We start from the raw sequence: 26,499 nt of genomic DNA, 5'->3' as shown, positions 1-26,499 counted from the left end.
GCGGAATGCACTGGGCAAAGCGTTTTAAGATAAGGTTCAAGAGGTAGGCAGGGGCCAGCTTAGGCAGAGCTGACACAGCTCGGGGGTCACCTCCTCTAGGAAGCCTTTCTTGATCCACCCCTGATGCCCAGGTGAAACAGCAACAAGGAAAAGTTCCTCCATGGAGGGCTACCCTGTACGCCCCACACTGTCACCGCTCCTATAACAGAGTGAGTTATGGGGTCACTTGTCTGCCTTACCCAACACGGTGTAAGGCCCAAAAGGCCAGAGCCAGGCTCAATTCATCCCAGTCTCCAAGACCTAACATAGCTTTGGGCACAAGTATTTGCTGAACGCATGAATGAATGAATGAATGAATGAATGAATGAATGAAGAAAATGAATGCATGCATGAATGAATACAGAGATGTTGAAGATACAATCCAAGGAAGCAGAGAGGATTAAGTTAAATTAGAGCCATATTACAGATTGGTGTTTTTTTTTCACAAACACTGAGGCCCAAGAAAGGGAAATGACTCTCAGCCATTCTAGAGCCAGAACCCAGCCTCCTGCCCCAGGCTCTGCCCAAGAACAATAGACAGAAGGCTAAGTGGTCTGTGGGAAGACCTGGGGCCCTGCCCTAAATCCCTCAGCCTTTCTAGCGGCAGAGGGCGGGGTGGCTGGCGAGATCGTGCCTGGGGTCCCCAGCCCTTACCAGGCCACACGGGGCGTTCTGCAATGTCACTGTGAAGGTGCCCGAGGAGCGGCTCTTGGCCAGGATGTACTGACACGTGGCAGGGAACGTGTACCGGCGGCCGTCAAAGGTGGTGAAGTGGATGTCACCAGTCACGGAACACTCGGCTGAGGACAGAGAAAGGTGGCTGACCCATGAGAGCTGCCGCATGGGGACAGCCTCGGCCCTGCAGGCTCTGGGCAGGAGGAGGAGTCAGCACCCTGTCCTCGGGACTCAGGGCAGCGTCTGGAGCCCTGGCCTGCTCTTTGGGAGCCCTGGTCCCTGGGCAGACGCAGCCCTGCCCTGAACTCCCTCTGACAGGAGACCAGGCTTTGGGCTTGAAGACCAATTCTGTTCCAAGCCCCTGAAGTCAGGAAGGCCCTTAGATACATAGAACCCCATGAAAAAATGGGCCCTCGTGGGATGGAGCAATCGCCTAATCAGGCAAAGCAGCTCTGAGGAAACAGAGGGAGGGTGGTTACGCCAAAAACAACAACAAAACTGAGTGACCCCCCAATCTTCCACTCTAGCCCCAACAGCAGGCCTGGCTCCCAGTTTCCCTGCCCTCAAAACTGTGAGACTAGAGGAAGGGGGTAGAGCCCAAGGTGGGGGTCAGGTGTACCTGGGCAGACAGATGTGCTGCACACCCACTTGCCCGCAGTGCATGTGCTGAAACAGAGACCAAAAAGGCAGGGGCTCACCCTTCCAGGCCTGGGAGAGATGCTGGAGGGGGGTGGGGTCCACAGAGCTCCTGCCCGCAGCCCTCAGTTTTCCCATCTCTGAAATGGGCGGTGGAGATTCCACCCACAGATTAAATCTAATGACATCTGTGACTCAGAGATGCTGAGTGAGTGCCCTCATGTCATCAGGGCTCCCAGACCCCAGATGGGCAGCCTGATGGAAAGCCCTGGGATTTACCACCTCCTCCCACCCCCAGCAGCGGACACAGACCAGGCATTGCAGTCTTCTTTCACCACAGAGCCGATCGGGTACAGGGTCCCGTGGAACTCACAGGGACAATCAGCTGGTGCCACACAGCTCCCATCCTCAAAGATCAACCCTAAGGTGACAGAAAGGCCCGCTTAACTCACCTCCGTTCCTGTTCACAAACCTTTCATGGCTCCCCAGATCCTGTGATAAAGATTCCCACACCCAAGCTCTTGCACCACGGAGCCCACCTTCAAACTTCCTCCTGTATAAATCCTCAGCTCAGGCCAGATCTGAACCTCCTCTGAGCAAATAACCTCACCTCCAGAACTCTGCTCAGAGACACCCATTCCAAACAACCTGCATATGGTCTAGCTTCTCCTCTCCACCTCTCAAAAGCCTGTTACTGTAAATCCTAGAACCAGCATAGTACCACCTCCTCCGGGAAGCCTTCCCTGACCATCTCTCCCACTAGTGAATTCCCATATCCTTTCTGTGTGAACCCCTGAGTTGATGTGCCTTAGAGTGGAGTCATATGTCAGTGTCTTCTCACTGCCACCAGAGTCTGATCCCTATAGCCAATCTTTATATTTTTTAACCCACCCCTGCCTAGCCGAGTGGCCTGCATGCACACTATAGATGTGCTGCAAAGTTATGCACTGTGACAACAGTACGTGGATAAGTGTTGAAACAAATGTGTGTGTGATAAATGAATAGATGAATGATGGATGACTTGTCCTCATCTACACACCTTAAAAAGCTCAGACCCAAAGAAATGAAATACCCTGCCGAACCTCTCAAGAGCCACAGTCCTACCCCCATCCTCACCTCCCTTAACCCATTCATTCGTTTATTCACTTATTAGTTGTTTGCTCCTTCCTTCATTCATTCCACGCACAGGCATCCTCCTAGTTCCTGCTTCATGCTCAATCCGTGCCCGGCCAGGTCAGGCACCCCCTCCATCCCCAGCATACCATCGGGGCAGTAGCAGCCGTCCACACAGGCAATCTCGCTGTCCACGCAGGCTGCTCTGGGCTGGCAGGAGGTGGGGCAGCAGGTGATGCACTCGTTGTAGGTAAAGGCCTTCTCCTTACAGTGCACGGCTTGGGAGGAAGGGAGCAGTATGGCCTGTCAGCTCTTGATGGGCCCAGCTCTGCCAAGACCCAACTAGTCCCTATCCTAGGCCCTGGGGCAGCAATGGAAGGGCTTTGATTTTCCTGATCCCTTTGCCCTAATGGCAAGAATGACCCTCCTCTCACTCTATGGCCCTGGGCCAGTCCATCCCGCTCTGAGCTTCAGTTTCCCATCGGTCACATGGGGATGAGACCTCAGGGCTTAAAGCTCTCACTGCGGTTCTGAACAGGACAGGACATTGAGCTGAGGCCTCAGAATGCCATGCACAACCCTAGGACAGAGCTTGTCTGGGCACGCCCTGCCCACCACCAGGCTGCACCTACTGCATTGCCGGAGCTGGGTCCTCCAGCCCTGCAGGGGCCGCCCCGCCTGGGCACACGCCCGGGCATACTCAGCCAGTGCCCGGCACCAGGCGGCTTCATCACCCGCTGACCTGTGCAGGAAAACCGAGGGTAATACTGGAGCAAGGCCCAATTGCCACCAGCCCTCCACATTCTGTAGAGACTGCAGGGCTCAGAGAACCCCTGCTCTCCACACAGTTGGGAAAGGAACAGGGGGTGTCAGGCCCCATTTCTGAGCCTCAGTGAATGGAAAAGCTCTGCAGATAATTTCAGAGCTTTGGGAAGCATATCTGTCAGTGCCTGGGATTGTTAGGCTCAGTGGTCCACGGGCTGAGCCCCACCCCAATACTCAGAGGTTTTCCCCACCACTCCCCTGTCCTGGCTTCCCACTCACTGGCAGAGATCGCTGGTACAGCTGGCCGCGAAGGGCAGAGGGCTGACGTAGGCGTGGCAGGCATCAAAGGGGGGCCTCAGCAGCGCCTCACACCGGTCATACACACTCTGGGACAAGGGCAGGGAGCTGGAGCCGGGGACCAGCAGGGCCACGCACAGCCCTCTGACTCCACCAGCCCCACATGGAACCCCAGCTTAGGCCCAGGGGACAGGGAGGAGAGGACAGGGTCCTTGGGCACCAACAACCTGGGCACCTGCAGCCAATGCCTTTTCAAGAGGTAGATGGGGAACCAACTTAAGCCAGGCACTAGGGTGGGAGGTAAGGAGCCGGGGTCCCGACCTGCATGGCTCCCAGGCTCTGCTGCAGGCACGGCGGGCGAGGCAGGGAGGAGGTTGTGGGCCCTGGAGGCTGGTTAGGGGCCTGCTCCTGCCAGCTGTGCACAAACTCAGCCACATCGTCCGTCAGCTTCCCTGTGGGAGAACCAGCATGACCACAGGTTGGGGCAGGTGCACAGAGGGATCTGGGGGAAGGCAGGTGGAACCGAGGAGATGCCCAGAGGTGGGCAAGGAGTTGAGGAATCCAGCCTCCTGGGCTCCCATCCCAATCTGCATGCCCAATAGAGCTTCTGTCCTGGGACAATGCTCAACACCTGCAGTGGGTCCCTCCTGCTCCACACTCAGGGGAGGCAGCAGCATGCAGTGGAGAGAGAACAGTGTGTAAGCCTGGACAAGGAGCCTCAGTTGCCCCATATGTGAAATAGGGCCCATAATCGCCCATGAGATCATCTCACGGACTATATGGGGTGATGCACATAAAGTGTTCAATATGCTGCGGGTGCTCAAGGCAGTCACTGCCCTTGTTTGGGCCTGAGTCGCCAAGCTTGGGCCCTGGACCTTCACTTTTACTCTTCCCTCTCCTCCGTAGGGATCTTCAGCTCTGGCTGAGCCCTCTCTTCCTGGCTCTCCGGCCCTCTATCCTCCCCCCCTCCCCCCCACCCCCGCCGCCAGGCCTTACAAGGTCAACCCCACCCAGCAAAGTGCCCAGTAGATGCTTACACAGCCCTAGTAGGAATTCTCATTATGACTGTTTTACAGATGAGGAAGCTGAGGTCGAGTGTTTAAGAACTGAGGTCACACACGTGGTAGGAAGTGGCCTCCCACTGATCTTTAGTAACATGACCCAGGGTTCTCCCCTAAGGCCTTCCCACCCCTCCCAGACCTATCCCTCCACCAAAACCCACTGGAGGCCCCCACGCTGCACCTTACCATAGCTGGTCACCAGGTCATCCTGGGGGTCGGCATTGTTGTTCCCACACAGCCCGTGGGTCCAGCCCAGGAACTCCGGGCTCATCTTGATATAGACAGCGGAGGCACCATCCCAGGCCAGCGTGAAGGCGGACTGATACCGCACGAGGACGTAGCCAGCGAGCCTCTGCAGGTGCACGCTCCCCATCACATGCGGCAGCTGGACCCTGCAACGCACAGCCCAGAGCTCCAGAGCACTCACAGCACCTCCACCAGCCCAGTCTCCTCACCAAAGGACCCGCCATCACTACCTGCAGGACCCATCATGTACACGGCACCTGCCTCATCCACACGGCCACTGGGACCAGTACATGGCACCTGCCTCAGCCACATGGCCACTGGCACCAGGTACACGGCACCTGCCTCAGCCACATGGCCACTGGGACCAGGTACACGGCACCTGCCTCAGCCACATGGCCACTGGGACCAGGTACACGGCACCTGCCTCAGCCACACGGCTACTGGGACCAGGTACACGGCACCTGCCTCAGCCACACGGCTACTGGGACCAGGTACACGGCACCTGCCTCAGCCACATGGCCACTGGGACCAGGTACACGGCACCTGCCTCAGCCACACGGCTACTGGGACCAGGTACACGGCACCTGCTTCAGCCACATGGCCACTGGGACCAGGAAATCCAAGGCCACCCTTCCTCGTTCCAACTCCTCGGTGCCAAGAAGTCCACCATAGAGAGAGATTCTTTTGTCTCCAGAGTTTTAAAATTGCTTTTTAAAATCACAATTCCCTTGGCAGAGACAAATCTTAGAGTGACTGAATTTGCTAGCTCCGCTCTCCTGGACAGGAGAGGTGGTATAAGCAGACAGTGACTTTGTTTCAGTGTTTGGTGGGGGACGAGAAAGGAGTAAGGAAAGCAAACACTGAGGGTGAAGGTAAGTGGACAGAGGAAAAGACGCAGGGACCACTTTCCCTGGTTTCACTGGTATAGGGCCTCCCAGCCAACCTGGGACTGGCCATCCACCTGGAAAATCAGGAAAGGAAGACAAAAGAAGTGCCCAACCAACCAAAATGGTACCAGCAGCTTGGTTTCCCGTTCCCAGGTCTGAAGCCAGACATGAGAAAGGGGGAAAGGGTCATTGCAGGAAAACCCCACCTCTCCTTCGGCCACAAAGTGACTGACAGCTGCCAGGGAAGGGAAGGACAGCGACGAAGGCTCAGGAAGAACCAGTCCAGTTAGCGTGGGAACAGAGTCCCCCTTCCTTGTGTGGTCCCTGATGTCCCAGAAAACGACCCCATGTCACCAGAAAAGGGCGAGCGCGTGCCGTTCCTGTTCTGAGGAGACTTGAACTGTGTGCTATCCATTCGGGCAGATTTTCTTCAAATCGTGGGGGTGGAGGGGGGTTAAGCATGCTTTAGTAGCACACCCGCATCTCTCCGGGAAATTGCTATTTGCCTGAAAACCCACAGGGCCGAGAGTCACAGGAAACCACGAGGGCCTCGTCTTTCAGCAAACCCCGCTGACTGGACACCCAGCTGGCCTGCCAGTGTGTTCCTGCCCTAATAGTGGAAGTTCTGCTGCTGCCCCAGAGAACAATGTTCTTTAGGCCTGAGAACGGCAGGTGCTCACCCACCCCCAGCACTGCCCGGGAGTAGGAGAGGTCAGGGCAGAAGGTGTCCTTACCTCACTCCTCCGTGGGTGACCTCCTTGGCCAGACGGAGCTCCTGCTCACCCGCCAAGAAGAGGCTGACAGACCTGGAGCAGGTGTAGGGGGAGGAGCCGCACTGCGGGTCGTTGTGCACCTGAATGGGGGTTCAAAGGCCAGAGCGCAGGGTTCCTGCTGGGAACTTCCGTTCTGGACCCAGTGGCCCCCTGTTGAGCTTCTGCTAAATGCTGATCGCCTGCCCACTGCATGCCAGGCACCTTTCATCTGCGACCTCTCCCGGTTCCCCAACACCACAGGGAGGTCAGAGCTGCGATTATCTGACTTCCAGAGAGGAGGCAACTGGTGCTCAGAAGGTGAAGTGAAGAAGGTCACACGCACAGCCAGGATGCTAACCCGGGTCTGCTGGTTCAAACTCCAGCGCTCTCTCACTATACTGTGCTCCCTCCCCATTTCTGGACTCTTTGTTTCTCCATCCCAGGTTATCCCATCAGATTGAAAGGCAGGGTTGTATACTCCCACCATTTCACATGCACACAGAATGAACATACACACATATTCACCTCATGTGTATACTCACAGGGCACTCTCAACCCACACACTGTAAACACACTTCTACCACAACCCTGGTGAACAGTCTGGCCCTCCCCCGCAGCCAGGTCACTCCTATGCTGCCTGTCACATACACATCTCCTCTGCCCCCTGCTCAGAGAGAACCCACACCTCCAAGGCCATAGGAACCAGGGGGTGGCAGGTGAGGGGGCACCAGAGCTCCCAGAGCTTAGAAAAAAATCTGAAAATGTTTCTCTTCCTGAACCTTCCACTGCTACGTTAAATGTGGATAAGCAGATGGACTGCTTCAACCAAACGTAGGACCTGTGAAAGCCACCCCGTAGTCTAATTACTAAAATTTTTTCCAATATTTTGACCGTGACCCAGAGTAAGAAATAAAAATGTATACATATATAAATAAAACAAAAGCTTAACAAAATAATATTTACCCCATTCAAGTGTAATGTATTCTTATATTTTCTATTCTCTTTGGGGATTTTTATGCTGTTTGTGACTCATTCAGTTGATTTTATAATCCATGAATGAGTGGTATCTCATCACTCTACATACTTGTAACATATCCATCATGAAATGACAGCCACAGAAAACTCTGATGTTGGACCCCGCAAGGCAGAGAGGGCAGGATTGGTCAAGGTCATGGCCCTGCAGGGCATGGCCCCCTGGGCAGCCTCTCAGCAGGTGCATGCCTGCGACAAGGGGCACCAGCCTCCAGGACCTAGTGAAGTCTTCCTAGACAGGCAGGTCAAGGGAGGCCTCACCTGGACGGAGAAGGTCTGTCCCTCAGGTTCATGGCGCCCCACCAGTGTGTAGTTGCCCTTCCCGGAGAGGTAGTAGTAGAGGCCATCAAATGTCTCCACGTGGTGCTGTCCCCACGCCCGGCAGATGCTGTCCCGCTCAGGGCCAGCGTTGTACACTGCGCCAGGAAAAGAGAACCTCTCTGTGTAGCTGCAGTGGGCACCAAGCCAAAGGCTGCTGGGCTCCAGCCCTGTTAGGGTCACCCCCACTCACCCCACAGTCCCGGACCCCCAGAATGTCCCTGTACCCACGGCCCCTCCCAGGGTGGGATGGAGCCCAGACCCACCCATCTGGCAGCGCGGTCCAGTGGCATTGAAGCGTCTGCAGTCACAGAAGGCTGGGTGCACACACTCACCCCCGTTGAAGCAGGAGAACAAGTCTGCAAGGGAGACACAGAAGGGACCTCCCTATTGAGCTGAGACTGGCAGAACTCAGGGATGAAACACCTCCCTCAGGCCAGGGCACCCGGCCCCAGCCCTCCCAGAGCTACATGGAACTCAGATGCCCATCCCAGGCAGTTCCAACATTCCTCAGTAGCTAACCTTAATGGGGGCACAAGTAGGGTGCCTCAGACTGCTGCCCAGCCCCTTCCCTGGCAGGCAGGTAGGGTGGGGTGTCTGCCTTCAGTATGCACCACATGGCCCCCAGACCAGCCCCACCTGGTCATCAGCTTCCATCGCTAAAAGTTCCTGCCTGGCCTCGAGGCAAGGCAGGCAGAGCTGAGCTATGGAGCATGTGGGATGAGCAGGGACAGTACCCCGAAATCTTCAAGTTCTGCTCTTCCTCACTGCTTCATGAGCACAGAGGCCATGGCACAAACCAGGGGAGGGGACGAGGCCTCACATCTGGAATGCAGTAGAGGGAAAGGCCACAGAGGACAAGGAGATAAAGCAGAGCAAGGTGTGGTGAGGAAAGGAGCCATGATGCAAGAGGAGGGCATGGATACAGGACAGGTGAGGCCATGGACAGTGAGGGGAGAGGCCAGGGACACAGGACAGGATGAAGAGCAATGCCACAGAACACAGAGAGAGGCCACAGAAACAGTGGAGGGGGAAGCATAAACTCATTAGAGTCAGATAGTGTGAGAGTGGAAAGCCACAAGGCCATGGTCCTAAGAACAGAACACTGGCAAGGCGCTCCTCCACCAGGGAGGAGAACACAAAATGAAGTTGGAGGATGAGGCTGCAGAAGGTGGAAAGAAAGCCCATGCAGGGAAAGGAGGTCACAGGAGGCCCCGAGGGAAGCCTGTCCTGCCCTCACTGGTCTCTCTGCCAGCTAGGCCCTCCCACACACACCCACGGACCACAGGGAGGGGACCACTTACAAGATGGTGCACATTTGGCCCGATGGAGCCGCCTTTCCCAGAAAGACATGGCCAAGGAGTCCACGGCTTCAGTCTCCTTTTAAAAATGGAAGAGAATGCGATCAAGGGCAGCCTTCCTGGAGGTCACATCCCTTTCTGTCCATCACCTGGAGGAAGGGAGGCCCCCGACCCTTCCATGCCCCAGCCCTGCACCTGCCCAGGCCCACCTCTGGAAGGCAGGGAAAGGAGAATTTTCAGGCCTGCCATAGGCCCAAAGAAGTAAAGGCTTTTTTTTTTACTCTCCAAAGTGGCATCCCACACCCCCTCCCTCCATGCTCTAATATTCCCTGCCTCTCCCCACTCCTCCCCTCTAGTAAACCTTTGCATCTCCACAGCTCAACACAAAACCCCCTTGTCTTAAGAACAAACATGTTCCTCCACAGAAACCACATGAGGCAGAGCAAAGCTCCTCACTGCAGGATGGGAGGACATCTCACCCCATCCCTCACCCCAACCCTCCTTCTGGGATCTTCCAACAGCGAAAACAGTGCCTCACTCATCACCACCCACAGTCCTTGGAACTCAACTCCAAGTCAGGACTCTCCCTGATACCACAAATCTGAGGAGGACACAGGCAAAGTAGAGCTACTGATACCATTGTAATTAACTAGTCATTCATAATAGGAAAAGAGCAAAAGGGAAGGCCAGACATTATAGGCAAGTCATTTGGGCAGCTTTACCAGGAGGCTGCAACTCTGCACTCCCCAGGGAACCACCGGCCCATCCCCTGCAGATTACTGGGGGGAGGGACTGGACAAAGGAGAGGATGGACGCATGCACAGTGAAGTTGGGATGACCTAGGGAAGGTACTTGTCAATCAAACCTGGGTACAGAAATCATGGAGTAGAAGAGGTGGAGCCAATGCAAGCCCACAAAAATTTGGGGGTTACATAACACCCCAAACAAAAGAGTTTGCTCTCTCTTGGCTCTTGGCGCACGGCTCTCTCAGCTCTCTGGTTCCTTTGGCTTTGCTCCTGCCTATGTTCCCTCCATAGCTGCATAGCCATGTGGCCATGTGGACCCCATAGGCAATGGACTGATGGACTGCAAGGGAGAACACAAACTAAGCTAGTCTGATGCTGGACTGGACACTGCTCCAATATGGGGCAAAACTTTGGGACACTGGCTCTAATTCTAGTCCTGTTAAAGCCACAACTACACTTCTTCTAAGGTGGGGCAAAGGGAAATGAGACCTTGGAAACTCAGAGGTTTAATTCCTCAGAAATAAAGCTTTCTGCCTCATCCTCCTGTGTGAGTCTCAGAAAATTCCTTTTCTTGGGATATTGCAAGAAGCCCACTCCCACAAGCAACAGGTGGGGACGTGGACCTCTCCCCACCAATAACACTAAGAAATCCTATTTTCCAGACCCCAAATCCAAACACTTGGTCTCTCGAGATACAAACCCTCTGAAATTAGGGCTGTTCCAAACACCATGTGTTCAGTCACCACATGGCTAGCTGACTTGGACATCTGACCTTGCAGAACTCCCGTCCAAAATGGCTAAAGTCACCTGGAACTGGGATTCTATGCACAGCAGGCTCCTTTCCTCTCAGAGCCTCGGCCTTCTCATTTGTACAGTTTTCCGGAACTATATGCCCAGCCTCTGGCCAGGTGTAGTGAACAAAACAAAATCCTGCCCTCAGGGAGCCCATGCTCTTTTTCACAGGGCCAACAAGACACAAACACAGTGTGGGGATTTGTCTAACATGTCTTCCTCTCTCACTGTCAGCATACCCAGGATGAATCCCCAGCCTCCAGCAAAGGACTTGGAACACAGAAAGTATTCTCAGGAACTCTTGGTCCCTGAGACCAACCCCAGCTCCTTGCCCCTCCTTGGCAGGCTGAGTCTCTCTGCCTCATCTCCAGACACTCACCTCCTCCCTCTTCACTATCCTGCTGACCCCTGGGAAGTCCCTGGCCCCTCCTTGACCAGGTTGGTTCTGGGTCCTCCCCAGTTCTCCCGACCCTGTAGACCCAGGCTGAGCCCGAGGGGTCAGGCTGCCCACCCTGGATGTAATCTATCTCCCAGGGCCTCAGAGACCACAGGAATAGGAGAGAGCAGCCAGGGAAAGCAATCAACACCAAGGTCCTCCAGGGCCCCAAAGGGCTGAATTAAAATTGGCCTGGATGTCTCTCTACTCCTCTCCTCCACCTAGGATATGGCCTCTGAGATTGGTGTTATGAGGATAAAACAGCCTGTGCTACAGAGTTGAGGCTATTTTCTGGAGAAAAAATTTAAACCCTGTCCAAATGATTCATCTTCAGTGTAGATGGTTTCTTAATTATTGTCATGCCATTTTTATGAACACCTTTGACAATCTAATGAAGACTAGTGGCCCCTTCTCAGAATAATGTTTCTAAAAAATAAAACATAAGATTACAAAGGAAATCAAATATATTGAAATATAGTTATAAAAATATTTTATAATTGTGACTTAGTAATATTTGCACTTTTTATTAACATATTAAATAATCAGACCTAGCGGCACATGTTGTCACTGCCAAAATTTCGAAGCAGTGAACATAAGTGAGATCGGGAGGTGTCAATAACTGTAAGGTGATAGGACACATCTGCGATTTCTTTGGTGACAGTCACAGACACTACTAACACTCTTGTCGTGTGTAGTCTATGGCAATAATTGAAAGGAATGTGAAATTTCAGTTAATTGAAGTTCCTGTAAATAATAATATATTTTCCCCACCTATGTTCATGGACCCCTGATCTACGCCATCAATTCTTTGAGAATGGCTGAGCTCTTGTAGGAGCGAGGCAGCACTGAAATGAGGGGTGGTCAGGTGCTGGTCAGGGACTCCTCCTCTGTTACGAATGAGGGCATTCTAGGCAGAAGACCCTGAAGCGTCCCCCAAGTTCACTTTCTAGCTGATGGCCTCATTCTCGTCACCCTTATTTGCTCTATGAGTAATGTGAGAATCCTGCTGGGGTTGTCTGGTCCAGATGCTTCACAAGGAAAAAGGGGAGGCCTATCTTGGAATCCAGCAAGGAATGAAGCCCACCAGGGGAAGAGGTACTTGGGTAAGGATCATTTCCCTCACTGAAACACATTTCCCTGGAGTCCTGTGGGGCATCCATGGTGCCAGGGACAGACCAGTACACCAGGAGACCAGCTCCACCTGCTCTCTGGGGGCCTGGCAAGTCACCCACCTACCTTGCTTTCCCCAGTTATAAATAAATAAAGATAGTATCTTTCAACTCAAACTATATCTCACCATAATTCTACAAGTTGGGAGCTAGAAAAGTATGCAAACAAGAAATAAAAAACAAACAACTACCCAGATAAGCATGACCCCTCCTACCTTGGGGTCTTCATATCTATTTCCAAAGGGCAGGAATGTGAGACACATTGTTTCCCACTATAAATGATGCTCCCCACCTGCTGGCACAAGGAGCCACCCAGACTTGATCCCTAAGGTGCATGAGATGAGGCTCAAGATGCTTGGGGGATCTGGCGGGCGGATGGGCTGCATTTGTAACATGTCTGCGGTTGTGGGAAGGAGAGAAGTGCAGGCCAGGATTAGAAAGAGAACCTGAGTCACCTGGTCCAGAGCCCAAAGAAGTTTGGCAAAGGAAGAAAACGAACCAGCACCTCTCCTGAAAGCACGAGGAACCCAGGAGGGTGGGCGACAGGGAGTGGTCAAGATTCAAAGGACAATAGCTCAGAGGCCTCTGTTTTTCAACCGACCCCTCCTTGCAAACCCCACCAGGTGGCCCAGTTTTTCTCCCCTCTCGGGGCAGCTTTGCTGGGACACTGCTCAGGGTATGGAGAGGGGCCTCTGAAAGGGTTTAAGGCCTTCCCAGGCCAGGCAGGGAAAAGAGAACACACCTAACCCCTCACCTTCCCACTTTTCACTCAGGGAGGGAGAGCTCAATTGTCTCCTGATAGCACCTTGGTGCCTTCCTCCCATTAAAAAGTAGGTAGATGGATGGATGGATGGATGGATGGATGGATAGATAGATGGATGGATAGATAGATTAATGAGTGGGCTGCAGGGCCCTAAGAGATTAGGAGAGTGGGAATAGAAGTGACTGATGAATTTGCATACTTCATACCAGAAACCATGTTTGCTCTCTTCTGAATAATTGCAGAGACAGCCTTCCTGAAACCTAGGAACTCCCTACCAGCCTCAGATCCCAACAGAAATGAGCCCCTGCCCATTGAAGGCCCCCTTCTCCAGGCCTCCCCTTACCTGGCCTCCCATCAATGTTGTCACGTCCCCTATGGCAAGGGTCCTCTCCTGGGGGCTGTGGCTAGGAGAGAAACAAGCCCGACATGGGCAAGGGGATAAGAATGGGCCAGGCCTCCTCACCACTCCCAGGCCATCCCACCCTCCGTGCTAACTCCTGGGGTCACTCACACCAGGAATACAGATGGGAACAGTGGTGGGGCAGCCACAAGCTCACACCTACTCACCTGGGATCCTGGGCTAGAGCAGGCTGCAGCTCTGCGTTGCTGGGGGGTGCAGGTGCTTCGGCTGGGGACAGGGAATTCCTCTCCGCTCAAATTAGGCCTCTCTTTGTTGGGCCTCCCACCACCTGTCCCCCACCACATCTCCCCTAGCCCCTCAAATCCTTCCCTGCTCCCCGGCACTCTTAAATAAGGGTCCCTCTCTTTCATGGCACTCTCTGCGCCCAGTTCTCTGTAGTTTACCACCTTGGGTCTCTTCCACTCTGCCCAGCTGGGGACCCGTTCCCCCGGCTCTCGCAGGACTCTCTTTCCTTCTGGGCCCCTCTCTTCAGACCCTCTCCCTGGCTGGCCTCCCTTAAACCTTCTCTTTTTCTTCCCTCTCTCCATCCTGCCCCAGTCCGTTCCCCTAAACGTTCCCCAGCCCCGGCCTCCCCTGGTCCACACCCCTCTTACCTAAAGCAGGCACCTCCAGGGACTCCCCTGCCGGCTCACCCCAGGACAGCCGGGCGCAAGCGAGGAGCAGGCAGAGCGCGGGCGCGGGGACGCTCGGGACCGGGGCCCCCATAGGAGCGCGAGGGGACGCGGAAGCCTGAACACAGGCCCGGAGTCTGAGTACCTCTCCCGGCGAAGGCTCGGTCACACCTCCACTCTGCCTCCCGAGGTCTGTCTTCAGTCTTGCCCAGGGTTCCCTTGGCCCCTCCTCCCAGGCGCTTGGCTCCTCCCCAAGCTAGAGTGACAGGACTGCCCAGGTCATTACCATAATTTAGGCGCCTGAGGAAGATCCAGCCTTAGCCCTTCTTGTACTGGCTGCCCCTCCCAGGGGAGGTTGGAGTCAGATCCCTCAGCCCTAAGTCTTTCCCTCGAATGAGGAGGCAGCCTGTGCAGCCTCCCACATCCCTTATTCCTCAGAGATCCCTGGCTCAGGATCCAGGTCCCGCAAGCCCCTTATGCCAGAGACCCAAGATGCTAGTATGTCTCCTCCCACTCCTTTCACAGAGGCCCTGCGACATGCCCCTCAGTGGTCGGTGTTCAGGGCTCAGGTTGGCAGAGTCCTAGCCTGTGTTCCCACCGCTCTCCACTACAGCCTCCTTAGTCTGCCTCCCCCGACCCGCACACACATACACTCCAGTTTGAGCCGCTCAGGAAATGTTAACTTAATAACAGAAGTGCCTCACACTCCCATCCTGTCTCTCCCATCAAGGCCAGACTTTGACCAAATTTTGTGAACAAGGTACACTTCCCGTCCAGGAGGGAACTGAAAATGGAAATTTGGACCTGAGAGCCTTGGGAACCTGGGCATCAGTCACGTGTCCAACTAAGTGTTGGAACACCAACTAGATGCCAGGCCTTGGAGATGATGATTTTGGCCCGAGGAGACCTCTGAACGGGGGTATAGATTTGGGATCTATTCATTCATTCATTCATTCAGCCATTCAACTAAGTCGGTGAGCATCCATCCCTCATCACACATTGTTCTGGGATGAGGGCGGTAAGTAAAGCACAGGGGGTTTCAGCCATGGGCGTAGATGGAAGGGGAACAGGAGAGAGCCGAGGGTGGAGCCTGGTTAGGGCATGGGCGAAGGAAGGGTTGTCTCAGAAAAAGCTTAAAAGGAAACATGCATGGGCGAGGAGAACCAGGACTGGGCGCTATCCTCAAACCAAGAGGGAAGTATTATAAAAAGGAGTTTGTGGGGGAGGCAGTCATGTAAAAGAATTGGGGTGCCAGTGGACCGCATTCCCTCTTATAAGGGCATTTGCCACCTTGCCTGGATTCTAAACATGGCTCTATGATACAGTAATGAAATGTAGAGAATCAACAAAGAAAATTGGAGAGGAATGTATTTCGTGTGTCTTTCCTGGACCTTTGGAAATCCCACAAGTTTTTCCCTTTTATCTCTGACATAACTAGTTACTACTAAGGCAAGATCGTGGATAACATTTTAAGGTTCTTCTCCGGGAGGGATTTACATCTTAAACTAGGCAAATAAAAAATAGTCTGCTGGCAAAACTTCAGCTATTGCAAAGGAGGTGGTCTTTAGGTGCTCCTGAAGTTACAATGATAAGTGGTTCCCTGATTTGGGCTGCTGTCCACCTCCTGTTCCCTTCCCCCAGTGTGGTGCCTACAGCGCAGGCCCCACCCAGGCACAAGAAGCTCCATAATGGAAAGTCCCCACTCTCCCCACTCACACCTGTATTATTGCCCCTTTCCTGGCCCCTCTTTCCTCTCAGTCTGCCCCAGGCTGGGTCCATCCGTCTTTGTACCCAGCACCAGAACTGGAGTTGAGCAAACTTTGCTTGAATTGAATCACATGAACCAGGTGGGGTCTCAGACATGGGTTAAGGTCAGCTGTAAATCTGACTGTCATTGCTAGGCCCTTCCATGCTTCAGTGAATATGTGTGTGTGTGGGGGGGGGGGGGGGGCTGTTTGGAGGGAGTGGGCTAGGGGAGGTGGGAAGGGAATTGGTTGAGGAGGGGCACTTCCATCCACTGTTTCTGGCCTCTGTGGGCTACACTAAGACCCAGGCCCAAGGAATTCAGATCAAAGATTTCTTCCTAGTGGGAAAAGCCCAGGAAGGAGGTCATTATGGAATGCACGCTGAAGGAGAGACCTGGGGCAAGGGATGACAGACAGGCTCATGAGGGCACATGGGCCTCTGTTTGTCTACCCAGAGAACTCTGACTGGATTACCCCACTCCCTACCCACCTATGTTTGAGTCTCAGGACCACTGCATGACTGCCCCCGCAAAATAAAAAAGAAAAAAAATGTCCCAAACCTCCTCCTTCGTCTCCAGAGATCCTCTCCTTCAAGCGTGAGCGTCTGGAGGGTCGTTCCAAGGGGACTGGGATAGCGTCAGCCACCCACCCACCCACCGCCACATACACACACTGCAGCCACTTGCTCCCGGGGCGCGTCAGAGAGCGGCGACGAGGTGCGGACAGGTGTCTCCCTCCCCCGGCCGCCCTGCCCCGCCCCCGCCTCCACCGGCCAGGCCCCGCCCCACCGCTCCCAGGCCCTGCCGGTCACTGTCTGCGGCAGCCTGGCACCCGGAGGAGCGAATTGTGCAGAGACAAGGCGCGATCTGCCCCAGCCATGGACCGGAAGGTGGCCCGAGAATTCCGGCACAAGGTCAGAGCTGCTAGGGGCACCCCAAGCGCCCCGGGGCCCCTCCCTTTCCCAGTGGAACCCAGAGGGCTCCAGGTAGCCTGGGATCCCTGATGAAGCCAGTAAAATGAGGGAGCAGCACTGGGGCTCCCCTGTAGGAACTGCGGATCTGATCTTTGTCCCTTCTCCTTCTGCCCTCCACGGGCTGGGACGTCTTTAGAGTTGGAATTCCTTGCAGCCCTGGCCTGAGACAGGACAAAGTGGGCAAATCCCCCAGCTCCTAGTGCCCCAGCTCAATTGGAGCATGTGGAGAGGGTGGGGGCAGTGTCTGAGAGTTAGGGAACTGCATCTCTCTCTCTCTCTCTCTCTCTCTCTCTCTCTCTCTCTCTCTCTCGACCTCAAAACCCTTCAGGGAGCCCCCCTTTCCTGCTTAAGGACATTTCTTAGGTCCCCAAGAAGAGAAGCGGTTGAGGAACTGGTGCTGCCCCGGGGGCAGTGGGGAGAAGGGAGGTGGTTCAGGGAGTCAGCCGGAACCTTCCCCAAAGCCACATCTCCCCCTGCGGGTCCCACTGGGGCCTCATTTGTGGTGGGGAGTCCAGACCATCACTGAAAGATGCTGGATTTCACCCAGGGAATTTCCAGAACAGTTTCCAGAGCTGTGCCCGAGCCCTGAGACCAGAGAGGACCATCCCGGAGAGCCAGGGGACCTCCCCACCAGGCCTAGAGTGAAGCCAAGGGTGCCTGGAGATACCCACAGGCCCCGCCTGAGGGACTCACAACTGTGTGCCCTTTCTCCCTCCCAGGGCCCAGAGGGCTCCTGTCTTTACACCAAGCCTACCCTCTTCTCAGGCCTGAGGGTAGAGCTCAGATAGACAAGATGAGGGTACTTAACCCCTCTCTCCCCACAGAGAGGCCCAGGGGAGCCAAGGAGCCAGCCAGTGCAGGGCCACAGGGGCTGAGCGCCAGGAGCCAGGGGTCAGTCATTCACTTCATAAACATGTTTTGAGCACCCATTCTGTGCCAGACCCAGTCTCTGCCCTCAAATTGTTGGCTGTGTGAGTGGGAGGCAGACCCTACACGAATAATTAATTACCTGCAGCTGGGCTGCTGAGCGGGGGGGATCAAGGTTTGCTGGGGCACAAAGCGGGCAACTCATACTGGCAGAAGTTTCCTAACAACGAGGCCTTGGGCATCCTGGGGTGAGCGATAGCTGGGGGGAGTGTGCGGCAGTGTTCACTGGTGTACCCTCTTGCCAAGGGACGTGAGGGGAGACATTTCGGCAGCAAGGGCATCTGGTGAGTGTAGATTTCAGACAACCCACTTTAAAGGATCACAGCCTCACGTCCCCCACCCCAAGGCTCAGGCTTGAGTTTCACTTTCCTGCCCCTGGGCTAAGGCCGGGCCCTCTTTTGCCTTCTCCCCGGGGGAGGAGGAGGTACTAGTCTTCCCCTCTTTTCAGAGAATTACTTCTGGGGCCCCAATGTCTGCGTCAGCCCCTGGGTTAGCCCCTGATCCTCTTCACCAGGCCCCACGGGCTCCAAAGGGCCTCAGGCCTCTGTGTTTACCCCGCCGGGCTCTTCCTCATCACAAGTCATTACCTATTAATGCCCCCCCTTGAGTGAAGGCGGGGCAGGCGCCATGCTGGGCAAGGCCTGGGCTGGACTTTGTGCCCTGCAGCTTGGGAGGCAGCAGCGGCCCTCCCCTCCCAGGCTGGAGATCACTCAGGAAGGAATAGGGAGAAAGGAAGAAGCAGCTGAGGACAGAGAGAGGGGCTCACAGGTATAGAGGGTGAAATCAACTACTTGCTGTCGACTGTTCTCTGGATGTTCCCTCCTTAGTGTTTCACAGCTAATTGACTCACTGGTATGTATACTAAATCCATAGTGCCTTAGACTCTAAGGCTTAGAGGTAGTGTGTTGTCCTGGACAGTGCTATGTGACCTTGAACCAGCTATTAACCTCTCTGTGCCTCCGTTCTCTAATTAAATGAGGATAGCAATCATGTTTAACTAGTGAGGTTACTGTGAGTGCTGGAGGCGATCTACACATGCGGAAGGAGCTTAACTCGACCCGGCACCTAGAGAGGCCTCAACCACCGTTCACCGCTGTTGTCTATTATCTGGGGCTGCGCAGAATTAGGTTCAGATTGCAACCCTGTCAACTCGTGAGCCACGTCATCCTCCAAGTGTTCGTGTTCTCAGTTATGAGGTGAGGTTTGTAGTGCTTCCCTTTAAGGACCGGAGATATGAAATAGGAACTCCAGTGCTGGCTACTCGGGGCACACAGTAACCATTGGATACATGGACATCCTTTCCCCACCGATGCCTTCGGAGCCACAGGAGTCTGTCCCTCTGGGCTTGTGCAGGTTGCCAAGGCCAACGGGAGCACGTGCATGGCCTTCCTGGTCACACGGATACCAAGGGGAGGGGAGGATGGCAGCAAAGAAGGCTGCCCCTCTGCTCGCTCACCTGCACGGTGCAGGAGCTTGGTTACTCATTTGCTCAAAAAGTATTTATTGCCTGTGGGTATCTGTAGTGTACCCTGCCCCAGGCCAAGCACCTGGAGGTGAGGTGGAAATACATAAAAAGGTCAGAAAGAGTCCCTGCCTTCTAGGGATCTCCTCCTCATTCATTCATTGATGCATGCAGTAAATATCAACTAAGCTCATAATATATGCCAGATAATATTTTAACCATTGAATAATAAAACAAAGTCCCTGCCCTCTTAGATAGCACATTCTAGTAGGGAAGACAGACAGTTAACAAGTAAACCAATAAACGTATCATGTAATACCAAGTAATAATAAATGCTATGAAAACTAAACCGGGGTGAGGGGATAGAGAGTAATGTAGGGGTACTCTCTATATAGGGTGGTCAGGAAGGCCTCTCTGAAGAGGTGATATTTGAGCAGAGACCTGGAAGAAGTAAGGCAAGGAGTCTTGGGATATATACAAAAGAGCGTTCCAGGAGTGGGAACAGCAAGTGCAAAGGTCCCGGGGCAAGGAGAGGCTTGCCTTCTTTCAGAAGGGCAAGTACGATGGTGTTTCTGAGAGTAATTCAGAGGGTGGTGGGAGAAGGATCAGAGGTGGTAGGGGGCGAGGGAGTGGGTTGGTAGGCCATGGTCAAGACTTTGGGATTTGTTATGTGATGAGAAGCCAGCAGGGGAGTGACATGACTGATTTACATTTAAAAGGAATTGCTCTAAGATTTGAACATAAACTTCACAAAAGAAGGTACATGAAATACCTATAGGCATGTAAGTAAATGCTCTACATCATTAGTCACTAAGGAAATGCACATTAGACAATGAGATAACATTTCACACCCTCCCGAATGGCTAAAATGGAAAAGACTGACAATAACAAGTATTGGTGAGGATGGGAACAGCTAGAGCTCTCACATGTTGCTGCTGCAGTGAATACAAAATGATACAACCATGTTGTAAAATAGGTAGCTTGGCGGTTTCTTGTAAAAGTTAAACATACATTTACCATATGAGCCACCAATTCCACTCCTAGATATTTACTCAAGGAAGTGAAAATACATGTCCACAAGACTCATACCTAATGAGAAATGGATGAACAAACTGCAATATACCTACACCGTGGACTATCACCCAGTCATAGGAAGGCACACAATGACACAGATGAATCTCAGAAACATTCTGCTGAGTGAAACACAGAGAACACAAAAGTATGATCTGTATGACTACATATATGTGAAGGGGATGGGAGCGGGGCTGACAGACAAGGAAACTCTGAGATGATGAGCTGATTTGGGTGTTGGTCACACCAGTGTGGAAATTTGTTGAAACTCATCAAACCGAATATTTAAAATAAATATTTTTTTTTTTTTTAAAGAAACTGCTCTGACTGCTGGTAGAGAGCAGCCTAAGAGGGCCAAGAGGGGAATCCTGTTAGGAGGCTCCTACAGTAGCCCAGGCCGGAGGCAGGGGCTGGGACTAGGGTGAGGAGAGGTCAGACCCAGGATACATGTTGCAGCCCTTCCTGTGGGCTTTGTTGATGGGTTGGCTATGGGTGTGGAGAGAGAGACACCAAGGGTGACCTACATTTTGGGAAAAGGAGCAGGTTGGTGGAGACAGAGTGGGAGATGGTGGGAACGAAGAGTTCCATTTTGGATGTTTTAAGTGTGAGATACCTATGACCTTCCAATGGAGAGGTGAGTGAGAAGGCCAGTAGCGGTGGGAGTGTGAAGACTGGGAGAGGTCTGTGCTGGACACAAGTCTCAGTGAGTCCTTGGGGTGTGAATGGTAGTTCAAGCTCTGAGACCGACGAGGTCATTTAGGGAGAAAAGGCTCGGGACACCCCAACCTTTAGAGGAGAAGGAACAGCAAATAAGGCAGGAGAACCAGGAGAAGGCAGCATGGTCAGCTGTGCCAAGCGCTGGGTTAAATGCTCCCAACTAGTTGGCAAGATATGAGTCTTTTGAAAAGATTTGAAAAGATGAAGGATAATGAAACAAGAGACAAGCAGCCCCAGCACTATCTGGGATGCAAGCCGTGAGGGCCAGGGAAGAATGTGCCTGGGCCCATTCGTCCCACCAGCATTTACGAAGGGCCCACTCTCTGCCCGCTGCTGAGACTATAGACTGTGTACCATCTATTCTTTTTTTTTTAATATATTTTATTGATTTTTTACAGAGAGGAAGGGAGAGAGATAGAGAGTTAGAAACATCAATGAGCAAGAAACATCGATTGGCTGCCTCCTGCAACCCCCCCTCCCCGCCCCCACAGGGGATGTGCTCACAACCAAGGTACATGCCCTTGACCGGAATCGAACCTGGGACCTTTCAGTCCGCAGGCCGATGCTCTATCCACTGAGCCAAACGGGTTACGGCTGTACTATCTATTCTTACCTAGTTTTATTTAACAAATGCTGAGTACTTACTATTTGCCCGGCACTGTTCTGAGCATTTGACCACTAATCACTCATGAATCACTTTAAAATAATGAATCCCTCAAAGAAGGATGAAATCCTATGAAACAGATACTTGAATCCCCATTTTTCAGGTGAAGCAGAGAGACGCAGACCTAGATGGGGGAGGAGCTTGTTGGCCTCACTCTCCACACTCCCCCCAGGCCTGTGCCTGGGCCACACACACATTAGTGGGGACACAGGCGGGTAAGAGAGAAAGTACAGCACAGCTCGGTGGGTCCCAGGGCCGGGGTGGCAACAGAGCGTGCGGAGAACAACAGGACGGGCTTTGTGGCGGAGCCCGGAGAAAGGCTGGACCAAGGCGAGCTGACATTTGAGCCAAGGAGTCTTAGCGGTGGAAGAAGAGGTCACAGAGGAAATGATGCTGGCACCGCCATCAATAATAGCTAATGTTTCAGGCCAGCCAGTCAGGTGGGAGCAGCTGGCTCATCCAACCGGGAAAACTGAGTCTCTTGAAGGGGCCACATAGAGGGAAGGGCAGGAGCACATGGACCAACAAGGCTTGTTAACACAGCCTGAGAGGAGCAGCAGCCAGAAGCCAGGGCTCCTGAAGGCGAGGGGAGGGAGGGTTCCCCCAAACAGGGGGAGCCATGGCCCAGACAGCATCTGCAGCCTCAGGTCGGGGAGCCCGCCTTAAGGTGATCCAGCGTGGTGGGAGCCGGAATCAGAACCCATTCCCCTTCTCCCCACCCCTCCCCACCCACCGCTGAACACAGCAGAAAGCTGAGGGCAGGAGCTCAGGCAAAGCTTCCTGGGATACAGGGCGTGTGGCGAAGGCTGGCGAGTGGGTCTGGAGGTGCAAAGGAAGAGATTCAGCACATGTTTTGGGGCCCGGGCACTCTCCTAAGTACTTTGCATGCATTCACTCATTTAATCCCCACCGTGGCCCAAGGTCGAGCGGAACAATATGCATTATTTAATTTGCTCTTGCTCTCTTTTTCCCTCTTTGGCTGGGTGCACACATGGAGTTGAATTTGCATGAGCTGAAGGTATATGCTTCCTCTCTCCTGAATGGCCAGACCACACAGAGGAATGCCGGGAGCTGAGGCTGCAGTGGGTCCAAGGTCACACCTAGAATTTGCCTCTCATGCCCCAGACAAGGGGTCTGACCCCCTACATCTCCCTGCCATATAGGCCTGTAGCACAGAGATAGTTGAGCACCAGCTAGAGAATGAAGGAGACCAGACACAAGGTCAGACACAAAGTCGGGGGGGTGGGGGGACTGACGTGATAAACCTCCCAATAGTTATTTGTAGACGGTGGCTCCTTAGGATTTCTGTGCCCATCACCGAGAAGGGCTCTAAGAAAAGGGAAGGCTTTCTAGATATAGTTGGAGAAAGAAGACATGGTGTCTCATACACAATAGGTGCTCCATAAATGTGTATTAGACAAATGCATACAAAAAAAGTTATATCTGGCCCTAGCCGGCTTGGCTCAGTGGATAGAGCAGCCGTGGGCAAACTACAGCCCGCGGGCCAGATCCGGCCCGTTTGAAATGAATAAAACTATTGAAAAAAAAGACCGTACCCTTTTATGTAATGATGTTTACTTTGAATTTATATTAGTTCACACAAACACTCCATCCATGCTTTTGTTCCGGCACTCCAGTCCAATTTAATAACCCATTGTGGCCCTCGAGTCAAAAAGTTTGCCCACCCCTGGGTTAGAGCGTCAGCCTGCGGACCGAAGGGTCCCGGGTTCGATTCTGGCCAAGGGCACATGCCTGGGTTGCGGGCTCAATCCCCAGTAGGGGGCGTGCAGGAGGCAGCCAATCAATGATTCTCTCTCATCATTGATGTTTCTCTCTCTCCCCTCTCCCTTCCTCTCTGAAATTAATAAAGAAATATATATATATTTTAAAAAAAGGTATATCTGGGAAGTGGATACCATATGGTGGTCTAGAGAAAGCAGAGGTTTTGGAACCAGCGGACATAGGGTGAAGGCTCAGCTCTGCTACTTCTCTGAGCCTCTGTTTACTCATCTGTGAAATGGGGATAGTATTGTCCATCCACCTCAGAGCATTGTTGGGAGGTTAAAGGCATTACGTGTAAACTTCCTCAGACGCGGTGAGCAGTCGGTAAATAGAGTCTGTCCTGAATGAGGGAGCCAGGCAAGAAGGGGCTCAGCTGGGAGGCTGGTGAGGAAGCTCCAGGCTGCGCGTGGTCAGGAAAGACTCTGGAAGGAGGGGCTTGCACTCCCCTTAAGCAAAGGCAGGGTTCGAGGGGAGGAGGGAGGACAGTCCATCTTGTGTGGGTCTGGGACTGACTCTTTGGTGACAGGCTGAAACTGAGCGAACAGGAGAAAGATCCAGGATGCCGTGGCATGTGTGTGTGCTGAGGAGATGGGGAGGTGGTCACCCAGGATTGGGCCAAGAGGTTGGAAGGAAGGTTCCAGATTAGAGCAACTGGAGCTCACTTGTCATTCAGCAGACACCACTGAGCACTGCATGCCTGTGTGCATGCCACTGAGCGCAGGCGCTTCACTGGTACCTGAGTGCGAGGTATCGGGAGAAGCCCACCCAGCCGATCTTCAGACTGCGGCTGGGCTGTCCTCCTGGCGAGTTTGCTGGGACCCAGACTCCAGGAGGAGGGGAGAGACCACATAAGTTGTTAAAAATTATTTAGGAAGTGAAAGTTGAATTATGCTGGTGATGTTACTGCGTGTGAGGCTTCTAGAGCAAGTTCCATCTTTCTCAGTTGTCTGTCTCGGTGCCTCTGAAAGCCCAGAGAGTGAGGTGTGAGTGTGTGTTTTCACGTGGCTGTGGTCTGACGATGAAGCAGATGGTTTGCCACAGGACCTCCATGTGACTTGACCACTTAGATTTGTATTTAAAGAGCATCCCATATAACCCAGGTGTGTTTTCCCAGCTGTTGTGGTATATAGATAATTTTTTGAATGGACACATTGAAATGATAGAGGGAGGTGGGTCATTCTGAGTGAGTCCAAGTCCCACATCGGAAATGGTGGAGATGACCCTGGAGAAGGAGGGCCGGGCAGAACCCAAGACCAGGATTTGAGTGACTGAACGAGCTGGTGACATCAGGCTAAAGAGCTGAACTTGGCAGCTGCCTGCCACTGGTAGGATGTGACTTCTGGATGCTGTGGTCAGCATTGGAGGGTTGCCGACAAGGACGGGGACCCTGGGACCCCCAGGAACAGGCTTTTTTCCACAAAGACCATCTCCAGGTGATCTGTGGTTGTCCGGGAAGGAGAAAAACAGCATCCTAGACTGTAACACTGGAAATTGCTTGTCTTCTACTCCCACTTTCCACCCAGTGCATCAACGCTGCCTGCCTGCTGAGGACAGCGGGAGGCATTTCTGCAAGGAGGCGTGGGAGAGAGCGGCAGCCTTAAGGCCTCAGCCAACAAGAGATTCTCTCTCCTCACCTTCATCTCATGCGCCCCCACAGCTGGGGTGGGGCTAGGAGCCATTTGGTCAGAAGGTTCTCACTCCAACCAGAGCAGATGGGATTTTTATGCTCCCCTTGGAGAGCAGAACATCTGTGGTTCAGTCATTCAAGAGAGTGTCTTCTCACTCATGATGAATCAGGCCAAAGGGTTGGGCCCAGGGTGCTTGGACAGACTTACCCCAGAACCCCTGAGATACTCATAGAAAGAGGCAAAGCGGTGCTGACCCTCCTCTGAGGACCAATCAGCGGGGAGCTTGCAGCTGAGGCCCTGGGCCATGTTGATGGGTCTGGAGGCTGCAGGAGGGAGGGACCCAGTGATCCCTCCAGTCGCTAACTTTGCCCTCTCACTCAGCCTCGGGCTGAAGAGGAGCCAAAGATACAGTGTGTAGAGATTCGCACTGAGCCGTCCCAGGGAGTGGAGCTCGAGGCTCCTGGGCCCCCAGCTCCCCTGGGACTGAGGTGCTAATGAAACAGCTCCTGACCCTGACCTTGGAGTCCCAGCCATTGACGTCAGCAAAGATGAAATAAGTAACCTGACTCTCCCCCTAGTGTGTGTGTGGGGAGCAGGGGGGATAGTCAGGGACATGGGGAGAGGAAGGAGTGGCCAGAAGTCAGGGCCAACCAAGCTTAGGCCAGGGAGAGACGGTGGAGTGGCCCCTGGCATCGGTGACACAGGAGAACCCGGTGGTGGGGTGCTTCCAGCCGGTGGGATGTGCTATCTGAGCGAGTGGCCCAAATCCTTTCTGAAAGCAGTTATCCGGCACTATAGCCACTATCAGGTAAGACCAGGAGCCGACACTGCCGTGGTCACCCTGGACACTGAGCTGCAGCCCCGCTGTCACGGGACGTATCGCTGTCATATATGTGCAGATGCGTGTGCACCCACCTGGGGTGAGGCTTGGCCTGCACATCTGGATGTGCAGAGTACTCCTGTGGCCACGCCTGGGTGGTCTGCACAGGTGTGAGGTGTTGGGGTTAGAGGGCCAGCCTGGCCTGCAGCTTTCCTCCTTTCCTCACAGCCCCAGACCTGAGCTGATGCTGAGGAGGCCCCTAGTGGTGGTCTCCCCCTCCCTGGGATCTGCACTGGGGGTGCTGGGCCTGCAGCTGTAATTCTGCTCTTGGGTTTTCCAGGTGGATTTTCTGATTGAAAATGACGCCGAGAAGGACTATCTCTATGACGTGCTGCGGATGTATCACCAGTAAGTGTGCTGAGTCTAGCTCCTGCGGGCCACCTGGGGACCTCTGTCTGCAGGGAGCCCTGGGATGGGTCCTTTTATGACAGGAGGACCGCCCCTCCCATGCTGGGGAGCTTGGGGGTGGAGCAGGTGCTGGGAACGAAATGGACACATCATTCAGGTGTCTCAGCAAATATTTGCACAAACACTCTGTGCACGGCTCTGTACTAGGGGCTGGGGCATAGGTGTGAGCATGCCCGACGGGT

General features: G+C 53.7%; 2 protein-coding genes across 3 annotated transcripts in view; one reads left to right on the top strand and one right to left on the bottom strand.

Annotated features, from left to right (window-relative positions):
- Positions 1 to 14,154, bottom strand: part of OTOG (otogelin) — a 76,272-nt gene extending 62,118 nt beyond the window's left edge. The window contains exons 1-14 of the mRNA XM_036326887.1: positions 14,018 to 14,154; positions 13,372 to 13,432; positions 9,126 to 9,201; positions 8,088 to 8,180; positions 7,765 to 7,919; positions 6,454 to 6,572; positions 4,773 to 4,978; positions 3,847 to 3,977; positions 3,508 to 3,614; positions 3,096 to 3,205; positions 2,613 to 2,741; positions 1,663 to 1,771; positions 1,334 to 1,380; positions 694 to 839 (exon numbers count right to left, since the gene is read on the bottom strand). Of these exons, the coding sequence (XP_036182780.1) occupies positions 694 to 839; positions 1,334 to 1,380; positions 1,663 to 1,771; positions 2,613 to 2,741; positions 3,096 to 3,205; positions 3,508 to 3,614; positions 3,847 to 3,977; positions 4,773 to 4,978; positions 6,454 to 6,572; positions 7,765 to 7,919; positions 8,088 to 8,180; positions 9,126 to 9,201; positions 13,372 to 13,432; positions 14,018 to 14,154 (1,626 nt within the window). The remainder of the gene's footprint in view (positions 1 to 693; positions 840 to 1,333; positions 1,381 to 1,662; positions 1,772 to 2,612; positions 2,742 to 3,095; positions 3,206 to 3,507; positions 3,615 to 3,846; positions 3,978 to 4,772; positions 4,979 to 6,453; positions 6,573 to 7,764; positions 7,920 to 8,087; positions 8,181 to 9,125; positions 9,202 to 13,371; positions 13,433 to 14,017) is intronic.
- A 2,456-nt stretch (positions 14,155 to 16,610) lies between these two features.
- USH1C (USH1 protein network component harmonin) overlaps positions 16,611 to 26,499 on the top strand; it is a 45,439-nt gene continuing 35,550 nt past the window's right edge. For both annotated transcript variants that reach the window (XM_036325577.1, XM_036325578.1), the window contains exons 1-2: positions 16,611 to 16,718; positions 26,190 to 26,257. In XM_036325577.1, the coding sequence (XP_036181470.1) occupies positions 16,683 to 16,718; positions 26,190 to 26,257 (104 nt within the window). In that variant the 5' untranslated portion in view covers positions 16,611 to 16,682. The remainder of the gene's footprint in view (positions 16,719 to 26,189; positions 26,258 to 26,499) is intronic.

The sequence above is a fragment of the Myotis myotis genome, unplaced genomic scaffold (genome assembly GCF_014108235.1).
Source record: "Myotis myotis isolate mMyoMyo1 unplaced genomic scaffold, mMyoMyo1.p scaffold_m19_p_10, whole genome shotgun sequence".
Lineage (NCBI taxonomy): Eukaryota > Metazoa > Chordata > Mammalia > Chiroptera > Vespertilionidae > Myotis > Myotis myotis.
Note: the sequence above shows the minus strand (reverse complement) of the source record. Positions and strands in the feature narration are given on the sequence as shown.